Source organism: Tympanuchus pallidicinctus, unplaced genomic scaffold (genome assembly GCF_026119805.1).
Source record: "Tympanuchus pallidicinctus isolate F22 unplaced genomic scaffold, pur_lepc_1.0 scaffold3, whole genome shotgun sequence".
Taxonomy (NCBI): Eukaryota; Metazoa; Chordata; class Aves; order Galliformes; family Phasianidae; genus Tympanuchus; species Tympanuchus pallidicinctus.
In genome coordinates, this window is record NW_026294747.1 from 10,913,184 (window position 1) to 10,924,302 (window position 11,119).

Sequence of the window (11,119 nt, forward strand, 5' to 3'; positions counted from 1 at the left end):
AGAAGAGCTGCTCCCCTAAGCCGGGAGCCCCACCTCACCCCTTGAGCGCACTTCGCCGTCGGCGGGCGAAGGCTCGGCGAGCGGCTGCACCTCAGCGCCAACCGCCACTGTAATGCAGTAACAGACTCGACTCCCGGTGCGAGCCCCCACAGGTGCCTCGCGGGGGCGTGGCCGCCCAACGGCCGCCTCGCGCCCCGCCCTCGCGCCCAGCCCTCTTTCCCGCCCGCGGCGGCTCTCGGCTCCCGCCTACCGCGCTGCCAATCAGCGTGCGGAACGGCCCCGCCGCCGCGGGGATCTCTGGGAGCGGTAGTCCTCGCCCGCCGGGGTGGCGCCTCCGCGCTTCTTGTGAGAACTACCGATCCCGGCGTCCCCCGCGCTCAACCCCGGGGCCGCGACCCGACGCCGGCGGAGGGAGCGGCTTCGGCAGGAAGGCGGCGCGGCGGCCCGGTCACCCAGCCGCGGCCATGAGCTCGGCCCGGGAGTCGCAGGCTCAGCACGGCCTCAAGCGAGCGGCCTCCCCCGACGTAAACGGGCGCGGGGCCTGGGGCGGCCGCGCGGCGGGAGAGGGGAGGTGGGAGGGGACGGCGGGCGGCCGCGGCGCGAGGCCCGGAGCGGGACCGGGGCCTGCTAGGCGGCATGCCGCCCTGCGACGAGGGCCGCGCGGGGGGCGGAGGGGAGAGGCGGCAAGCGGCGTGTGCTCCCGCAGGGCTCCGGCAGCTGGCAGGCGGCGGACCTCGGCAACGAGGAGAGGAAGCAGAAATTCCTGAGGCTGATGGGCGCAGGGAAGGTGAGCGCGCTGCGGCTGGGCCGAGCTGAGCGGTGCGCGGTGCAGGAGGAGCCCGGCTGCGGCCCCGGGCGGCGCGGTCCTTCGCGTTAGCTTGTTTTGTTTGAATGCGATGTTTTCATAAGCTTCAGTGTTTGTCTGAAAGTTAGCGTTCCTTAGTGGTTGGCGATACAGCATTCGAGCATCCCCTCGCTGTACCGCTGCGCGGTGCTTAAGGCAGCTTGCCGCGCGGTGCCGCTGGGGGATCCGTTCGCCAACCAGCAGCTGCTCGGCGCCGTGTCGGTGAGACTGCGATGGCTCACCTGGTACGGCGGGCCCCAGGAACTCCCTCAAGAAATAGCAGCCGTTAGCCAGTAGAACTTACAGTCTTACCTTCGGGTATCAGGGAACTTTTTCCGTTCGAGATTTCCAGAATGTTGGCAGAGCTGTCAGTGCCTAAAGCTCCAAAACAAACTGCATTTTCTTTTAGAAAGAACATACTGGCCGCCTTGTTATCGGAGACCACAGATCAACCTCTCACTTCAGGACAGGTCAGTCTATCCAACAGCTGCTACCAAGTGGGAAAGCAAACGCTTGGGCAGGGACATCCCAGGACTTTCAGCTCTGTAGATGCTGCAGGGAGGGATTTCAGGTTTTGAGGCTGAAGTTGGAGACAGACGAGGCTGTGGAGCTGGAGAAATTCCTAGCTTCACATTAGGACACTGACAAGCAGCTTCTGTGACCACACATATTCACCTTCTGAAGTCTGGGTTTAGAAGAGTACTTGATGGTCACTTAAACCTGCATACGAATGCTCTCTACATCAGGGCCTACAGGCTCTTGTCATACTTTTTTATCAAAATAAGAAAGTAAAGTGCTACTGCTGCTGGTTAACAATGTTTTTATACTTCTTCCTTGCTAGCCAGGTACGGCTATTCTAATCTCTGCTTCAGTGTGTATGAAAAGTACAGGTTGATTTGTATTTTTTTTTCTTACTTCACCTGGTTACCTATTGAATAGAAAGCAGTAAGGTAGAAGTTAAGATCTGCAAGGTCATCTTTGCAATTAGCAGTAATTTGACATCCTGTAATGGATGATCTTAGCAACTTCTTATCAGGCTTGCTCAGATTGTAAGTCAGAGTACACCAGAATCGAGCTGGGCTTGACTAACAGAAGCTGTGGTAAAGCTGTAAAGTAGCTGTCAGCGTTCCAGAGAATTTGTTCTCCTGATATGCACTGCAAGTAACTTCTGAGTTGACAAAAAATGATTTAAAAACCAAAAACATCAAAGGAAGTTTGGGGATTGACTCCAGGTTCTGCTGTTACCCTGCGGAGTGCCTATGAATCACTTTGTCCTAGGATGGAGATGGTGCTTCCTCTAAGGAGTCATAAACATTCCAAACTGTATCAGTAGGAGCAAGCAGTTAAGATGCTGCATTTTACAAAAAAATCACTCAGCTATGTTCCTAATGCTGTGCTTCCTTTCCCAACACGTGGTTGTTATCTTTCTATAACACAAGACTCCAACTTGCAAATGAGGAAATGGTGAGGAAATGCAAGTTTGCTATAAAAGGTTTTTTGTTTTGCAGTGATACAGATTAAAATAGAAGTGTTGTAGGCTGATCTGTGGAGATTTTAGAGGTTCCTACTTGCACAAGAACAGAGGATTCCATGCTATTTTGGATTATACTTTCCCCCAATAAAAAAGATCCTCTATTTGTGTGTTCAAAAATGTAGTAGTAGAGGGCATGCAGGAATAGCTCATGTTCTGTTAATTAGGTATAGAAATTAGTCTTCTTGCTAATTCCTAAGTATGGGCAAGAATAAAAAGCTATAGTTTCTGCTCCTGGTAATTCAGGGTGCTTGTAATAATTTCAGATGTAGCTCTACAAACAGGACTGGTAGTGTTTTTCTGGTTGCTGCAAAATATAACAGTCACGATGTAATCATGGCAACCATGCGTTACGTAGCGAAGGGCAGAAATGTGGTCCTTTCTGTGACATATTGCAGTATTGGCAGGAGCACAGCAAAGTCGTATTTATTGGTTACTGTGTTGAGCAGAACGTATGCTGTGTGTAGCACATCTGAATGTGTTGAGTCTTACGACCTTCCTGTCCCTTATTGTATCAAAACAATTTTGCTTGCACACTCTTTAACACTGCTTATGAATCAGCATGGTTTGTATACAATACTGTTCAATCCAGGAGTTCCTGAGGTGGCTCAGTTTAAGTTTTCATCACATATAAGTAGTGATAAACTGAAAGTCTGATGACTTTGTGTAATTTGATGTCTTTGTTAATTTGAATGAACCATAACCAAAGTACACTGGACATGCAGGGGAAGAAGACAAGAAAATGAATGAAGAACTGGAGTCTCAGTACCAGCAGAGCATGGACAGCACGATGTCTGGACGAAACCGGCGCCATTGTGGGCTGGGTTTCAGTGAGGTAATAAGTTCATTATTTCTCTAATGATTTGGCTGCTGCTTCAGTAAGATGAGATGATGCGTGGTTTAAAAACCTAATCACCACAAATAGCAGTAAATCTGCACAGTTTGGGTTAAGTGAGAGACTTACTGACTTCTTGTGGCCCTTTTGATATCTGGAAACAATCAGTGCTTCTCTTTGTTCTGGAAAGCAATATAACGTGTTCTTTTATGCTCCACTGTAGTCAAGGCTGATCAGGACAGAAAGCTGCAAATACATTAAATCAGGGTGCTGCCAAAGAATGCATGAAAGAACAATGTAAGCATCTGCATTGTCCCAGAGAGCTAATTAATCTGCTGCTTGTTACTGTGAGGCGTGTCCCTCTCTGTGGCCCTGAAAAGCAAATGGGAATAGAGGAGTCAGATGGGGGAACTAGCTGTGCAGGGAGCTGAAGTCCTCCAGTGGGTTGACAGCCAGCTGGCCTTGTATTTGCAAGGAGCTACTTAGGAGTAAGTAGGAAGAGTGACAAAAAAAACACATTGGATTATTAGGAAGCCATCTTCCTTGGCCAATTAAAATGCCTGTTAATTTTTTCCTGTTAGCACCAATTATTGCATAAAAACATTGCCAGTGTTCCCACAGAGAGTGAGACAACCTGTGTGGTGCTTAGAGCTCTTAATACTATAGACGTGAAGGTTTTGCTCCTTAGGTGCATGAACAAAATGCCATTTGGGGATCATTCTTCTTAGCAGTAGCATTACTTCATTGTTCCTGATGCTGCTTTGTGATGCTGCGTGCTAAACTTATTTCCAAAGATTAGTCATGGTTATGAATTCCTGATGATCTGTCAGTTAGTTTCAGTATGTCTCATTTCCTGACAAACATCCAAGTGCCATTTTATACAAAATGGAAGTTTAACCAAAGTGATGGTGTCTGAAACTTTCCAAACTCATTTAATGGTACGTGTAGGATGGCTGCTGTAACTAAATAGGAAAGTGGCTGAAGAATCCCTAGATGTTGTGTTTGGTGCTCTCAGCCAGTCCAATAGAGTTGCTTTCTATGTAATAATTTGTTTATTAAAGACCCATGTTTTGCAAGATAGCCCATCTTAGTACTGAAACAAAAGAGCAATGGGCTGTTCAGGGAACTGAAATGGAGTTGCCAGGAAATAAAGGTTTACCTTTCTCATAATCTGAACTTCTAGTTTCAGGAAGGTGAAGAAGAGGCAGCTGGGCATTCCTCTGACCACGAGAGTTCAGAGGACTCCGAAAGCGGCTCTGATTCAGAGCAAGATGAATCTGCAGAGGAACTGCAAGCTGCTGAAAAACATGATGAAGCTGCGGTCCCAGAAAACAAAAAGGAAGCAAAAAGCAATTATAAAATGATGTTTGTTAAAGCCAGTGGTTCATAACTGCAGATGTAACAGCTTTGTATTTAAAGTACAGCAAGCCTTATTGTTACAGTGCAAAGTGGAGGACTGCTACAGCACAAATCTTTGTATTATGATTTTAAGACGACCCTGTTAGATGACAAAAAGTAGTGTTTGCTTTCAGTTGCCATGGGCACAGTGAGATTCCTGGTTTTTGTAAAGTGTATAAAATAACGGATGAAGAAATAAATTCTTTGTTCCTGCCCAATCTCTACTATGTTATCTAAACTATCCTTCCCCTTACTTCATGGCCAGATTAGAGAAATTCCTGCTTGTAGTTTCTTCAGTTATTACTCTAGTCTTGAATTCTTAACTGTGAGATTACACGTGACTTACTGGATGTTGCATTAGTTGTAAAATAACCAGTATTGGTACTTGCTCTGTGATGCAGTAGAGCTTTAAACAGTGATTTTGTCAATAGATGCTAGTGGTGATAGGACTAAGAGCAGAAACTGCTCACTTCTGTGACAGTATTAATCACTGTATCCAGCTCAAGTCCTACAGCAGTTGGTAGGAAAAGATTCTTTAGAACTGAATTCTACAACAGGGGACTCTAGTTTCTTCTTTCTTTAGGTTGATAGTAGCAAAGGGGTAAGAAACTGTAGGTTGTAGGCCTTTATACCTTTCACTAGAAGAAAGTGATTCTGAATGATTGGCTCCTGGTTAAAGGACTGAGCTGTTATTTTTTAATAATTCCTCTTAAAGAACTGAGTTTACTTTAAAAGAGAATATATACTTTGATAATGAGAAGGATATACAAATAATTTAGTGTTTTAAGGTGTAAAGTTGAACATGCAAACCTTGTTGTCTGAGTTACCATGCAAGAGTTGTATCTCTCCAGTAAATCGGACATGCTTACAGAGGCAGGACTTCAGTAACTCCTTTCAGCAAAAGTCAAGCACATCCATTTCCTCTGCAAATTTATTGTATTAAAGTAAACAGTAAAATAACAACTCAGACTTGGTTTCTTCTTAGTGCATCAGATGGAGGATCTGCCTTTCCTTGCTGGGGGATGGAATGTCAGATCCATACCTCTGGCACAGCCTCCTTCTACAGCAGTGTTTTGTGAAATCCCGTGTACTTACGGAGAATCTTCCATTTCTGTATACAATCTCTTGCATGCAGATACAAGTTGCAAGCCAATGAGCTTACACAAAAGCAGCAGGTTATACTATTGCATAGGTTTACTGAACCTACACAGTGGAGCACAAGTTTTTGAGGGAGATCTTGGAATAAAATGCATTATGGAAAAAATAAAAAGCAGTATGACTGTAAAAAAAAAACCTGTATCTTTTTAATTTAGGTAGTTATTTTATTTTGGCACTTTGTCCAGTTGTTGGTTTGTTTTTTTTTTTTAAAGTAATTTGGTTTTGAGAAAACTCCATACAGCAGTCATTAAGTTCAGTGATTTGCATGAATTTTTGGTTTTCCAATATTCCAAGAGTTTAATACATAGACAAACACTGCCTGCATACTGCAAAGAACAGAGACTTCACCGTGACTTGTGAAAGGTGTTCTGTCTTTAAGCCATTTAAAAGCATGAAAGTGGAAGGATGGTTCTTTTTTCTTTTAGTTTAGATTTGGCTGTCAGCTGTTGTTTATTGCCTTGAGTGGAGTGCAATTACAAAATCTCAGTGTGGGCTGTAAAGAGCTGCATATACACTGACCTGTCGTCTCTGTCCCAGCATTGACACCAGTGCTGCTCTTGCAACTTTTTCTTCTGCAACTGCTCAGCACCTACTCAGATCTCTTGACTTACCACCTGCAAGCATCTAAACAGACTCAGAAGGTGACAGAACCCACCCTGCTGCTTTCCCACTAGCCTCCGAGGAAGGGCATATCAAAACCTGCCCTGAGAGCTTCTCTCCATAGTGCAACCAGCCTGGAAAGAGCTGGGAAAAGGAGACAGCTGGCAGGCTCTGCGTGGGTCTCTGCCCACAGAGAAGGCTGCTGCAGTGAGTGCCATCAGGGCCTCCAGCACTCAGCGCTTCCCTGAATTCACTGCAGCCTCCTGCCTTGTTGAAGATTTGGACATCAATTCCAAACACAGATAGATCACACAAGAATGAGACTTTTCTGATAACAGCTCTTACCAGGAAGAGTCAACACAGCATCACTTCCATTCCCCAAGGACATGGCAGATAATTTTGATGAGGTCCAGTGCAATGCATTTCTAATAGTGAACTAAGACTAACTTGCTCAGAACAGGAGCTGTGCACATTCATGTCAGTTTCTAATACTATGTCAGCACCTGCAGATTCATCTCTGAAGCAGCCTGTCTATGGAACTTCTTACATGTTAAGGAAGACTGATGCAGTTCAGCACAGATTTCTAACTGCAGAGTCAGTTTTAACAATATTTGGTATAAAAACATCAGTATTAGTGGTGTGTTCAGCAGCAGAACAGTTTCAGCTTCCATTAGAACTGAGAGAAAAAAAAATAATCAAGACTCTATTGGTTGAATCTGTAGTTAGTTCTCTGCCTTTACAGGCTGCTGTGGAGAGAACCCCTGAGAGGACTGCAGAACACAAGCAGATCCCAAGTCAAAGAGACCGAGTTTGTCTTTCCAAACAACATTTGGCCACATATTCCTCAACTCAAAGACCTCTCAATAGAAAGGGATAAGTGCCCACACTCGAATGTGCCTTTGGAAACGACTGATGCAAGTCTCATCTGTCACAGAACCACCAGTAAAGGTTCTCATCTGGGTCTAAACCACACTGAAAATGTACCCACAGGTTAGTGCAGGTGCATTGCTGGCACGTAGCTTTGGAAAACAGAGCACTCGATCGGGTGGAAAGCAGCAGTGTTCCTGCCCTCCTCTCCTCTGCCCTCTGGAAGAAGGAACCCCTCAAGATGAGTTCATCTCAGCCCCTGGCCCACAAGGTCCTGCAATCGCAAAAGTGGGTATTTCTAAGCCAAGTCAAAAAGGAATCCATTTCTTTCTCAGCATCATACAGGAATTCTTCAAGGCCAAGGAAGCCTGGTCTATAAGGTGCCCTGTAGCTTTGTGCAACTGCTTTACAGTTTACTCTTCCTTTTTTTCCTGAAGAAGAGGCTGACAACTTGATTCCTGAAAGCACAATTTATAGGCCAGCTTCAAAGCTATAGGTCCTTCTAAGGCTCTGGTTGGGGAATTCACATCAAAGACGATGCGCACATGTTGTTCTGATGTCAGAGAGGACGGTTGGCAGAAATCTCTGTGGATTTACTGCAGTCCCCAGAACAGGGATTAAATTATGCACTGAAGCTGCCTCTGTAAACTGCAGGAGACAAAGAGAATAAGTGGCAGTGCAATATCTCATAATCAAAGCCTGGCACAGTTACCTGTATCAGCCTCGTCTAGCTATCTGGGGATTAAGAGAAGGGACATGCGCCACTGAAGGGGCAAAGCAGAAGATGGGTTTCTTTTCAGGAGTGTCACCTCACGTCCACTTTTCTTGAGAAAATTATCCAATATGTACAGCACCAAGATGGATAAAAGTTTCCTCAGGTTTTGCACAGTGTTAATGAACCAAAATACTTTGTGATTTAATCTAATTAGACCTGGTTTTGAGGTACAGAATGAGATCCCACCAACAGTTTGTGCTATTATCTATCCAAATCCAGTACCATTTCCAGTGTCTCATAGCTCAGGAAGATCTACTTCAGAAATAATAATAACTAAAAAAAAAAAGAACCTATCATGTAACAGAAAATAATTTTTTGTATCATCCATCAGTCAAGCAACACAGAAGCTCACGTATAAACAAGTTTCTCGCTTTTAACTTTTGCACATCTGTCTACTTTGACCTGCAGGGAATTGCTCTAACCCATGGTAAGTACATGTGCTCATCACAAGTGCATCCAGCCACACTGAAGACTGCAGGAAAAAAAAAAAAAGACAATCTGAACTGGTTTCTTTTCACTGTTGGATTTATTGCCAGGGAGGACCAGCCTCTTCCACCTCTGGCTCTGGGACAAACTGTTCCACAAGAAAAAAAGAGGGCTTTACTGACAATAGCTAAGATTTGTCTCAAAAGAACAAAGCAAAGCAGCTAGCAATAGAATTTTCCTCTAACCAAATCACTACCTTGTCATCAATGATTCCCTCCTTCATCCAGTTCCACCATCAGTACTGTCTTTTCATTAATCCCTTTCACAAAGTATCTTTTGTACTAGGAAATGGGTATTGCATTCTCTCACTTGCCAGGTGTTCTTACCTCTACAATTTAGGCTGAGTTAAAGGGATTTATTACAGTGATTTGCTTCAAAGCCACTGTATCCCAGCTCCTTCAACCCCTTTACAAACGTTCCCTCACAGCACAAGGCTGTTCTCCGCTCTCCCCTTCAGCCTCTTTCACGGCCCTGTTTGCAGACACAGCTGCCATCATATCCTACAAACTCACTACTCACCCTCATTTCCTTTTAACTTCTTTCTTCCTCCAGTGCTTTCTTACACTTAGCTACTGGTGAAACGTTTCTTCTAGTGGGCAAAAGAAGGCATCATTATCCTTTGAGCTCACATCTTAACACTATTTCATCAGTAAATTACTGCTTGCTGCAAAAAAACAAAACAAACCTAAACCAACCGCCCTTGATTCATTTAATGTTTTGTCTGGGGTATTTAACACTCTCTGTAAGCCAACAAGGACACTTACAAGTAAATAACGGGTGAACAGTGCACAAACATGCACATATGCAATACTTTCTGGATCAGTTTCCTTTTATAATTAGCACTCAGTTATTCTGTCATCTCACAGTAATTTCATGGTGAGCTTTATGATTTCACTTCCCTCTGAGGTTTACCTGTAGTTTAACATTCAAAGTTGGTTGTTGCACAGAATATCTCGACAGACTTGTATTAAAAATGCTCTTTAAAATTCCAAAGCTTTGAACTAAAGAAATATCTCAAGAAGTTTTCATGGAAAGTTCATCTCAGTTGGTTCAATTCAGCTACGGTTAGATGCACCTTTTCAAATAATGGAAAAAAATGTAAAGGGGTCAGACCCAATCAATACAGTTGTTCAAACAGAATTTCAGGCACTATGATGTGTGTACTTTTTGTGCTCTTTCTTTGTACTGCTCCACTATGAAGAAAGGTTGCTTTTGCTGGTAGAGCAATAAAACAGTCGTAGCCTTTTGAATACAGCCCAATAACCAATGGGAATGTTCACTAGGTGTGGAAAATATAGCAACTTTTCATGTCTTTCCTGTGCTTGCCTTTGTTCTTTTTATAACTACGCAATATACGCACACACACCACAAGCAAACACTTGAAAATACTCAAAGACAGACATAAATCAGAGGAGTAACATCAGATCATGCCTTCCCTATCTTCCAAGTTTTGACACTAAGTAAATCCGGTCTTTCTTTCATATAACATCCAGAAGTTAATTGCTAAAACACTTGGGAAATGTGTGGTTTTATGCAGAGCAAAAGCCACCAATATAAAAGATATACACATTTATTTAGAGATCTGGAAGTCAGACGGGTAAATGAGGAAGGTGGAAAAATAACCCCATAAACAACACCAATGGGAGCTGGGCAACCCATCCTCCCAAAGCTGATGGGTACTTGAGCCCACCTCATTTGCCCTCTGGCAATTTCTGGAAATAGCAGCACATGAGTTTAACAGTATCGTTCAGCAGCTTTCAGTTCCAGATAGCTGCAGCTTTCCAGAATAGCATCTCTCCATACAATTGTTTCCCCCCAAAAAACTTACTGGCAAAGTGTTTTTTTTCCCCTCCCTAACTGTTCCAAAGCAGTATGAATGCCACTCAGACAGACAGCTGTATGTCCTCGTACATAGAGAGGCAACAGCACAACAGGATTCCTGGCAGGCCGTCAGCACATGAAATAGTAAGAAGTGGGGTGGTGGTGTTACACGAGTTCAGGAAGTTGGAAGCTGTGCTACTTACAACCATCAAGCTGCATTTTTATGATAAAACACCAGTGCAAAAAACATAGGTAAAAGGTATGCAGTCTGCATAATTTTTGCCTGGTGTAACATTAGAAAACACTGACTAGAAGACAGCACCTTCAAAACAACTGTCACTGTTTCTGCTTCCTTATTTACAACTTCACTTAAGCTTCCTAATAGATTGGAGAGAAGCATTGCCTTCTGATTGAAATGCAGCAGTCTGCACATAGATACCTTTTCTTCCTTTCTAGCCTTGATATCAGAGAAGTAGTTAAACCTACAAAACAACATTTTGATGGGCAGAAACAACTGAAAAAGGAAATTGTCCCAAAGCAAATACTACAAGCAAATGAAAATGACCTATAATTATTGATGACTACATGCACTCCTACAAAAAGGTGGTCAATGAAGTATAGCATTTCACATATTTAATGACAAGTTTTAGAAGACCAATTTTCCCCCCCCCCCCCCCCCCATATATAAGATTAATTATGGACACAGACCAAAATCTTTGGAACAGTTCATTTCACTGCAAGCACTCGTGGTATAACTGGTTAATGCAAAAGCCTCCTCTTTAACACCAGCTTGAATGAGCAGAC

At 43.9% G+C, this 11,119-nt stretch overlaps 1 protein-coding gene across 1 annotated transcript; it reads left to right on the top strand.

Moving 5' to 3' along the window:
- The first annotated feature begins 389 nt into the window (after positions 1 to 389).
- On the top strand, positions 390 to 5,571 carry CUNH11orf58 (chromosome unknown C11orf58 homolog). The gene is made up of 5 exons (XM_052694750.1): positions 390 to 524; positions 707 to 787; positions 1,254 to 1,314; positions 3,101 to 3,210; positions 4,394 to 5,571. Exons 1-5 carry the CDS (start codon positions 465 to 467, stop codon positions 4,598 to 4,600), a joined length of 519 nt encoding a protein of 172 aa, XP_052550710.1. The 5' UTR covers positions 390 to 464; the 3' UTR covers positions 4,601 to 5,571.
- The last annotated feature ends 5,548 nt before the right edge of the window (positions 5,572 to 11,119 follow it).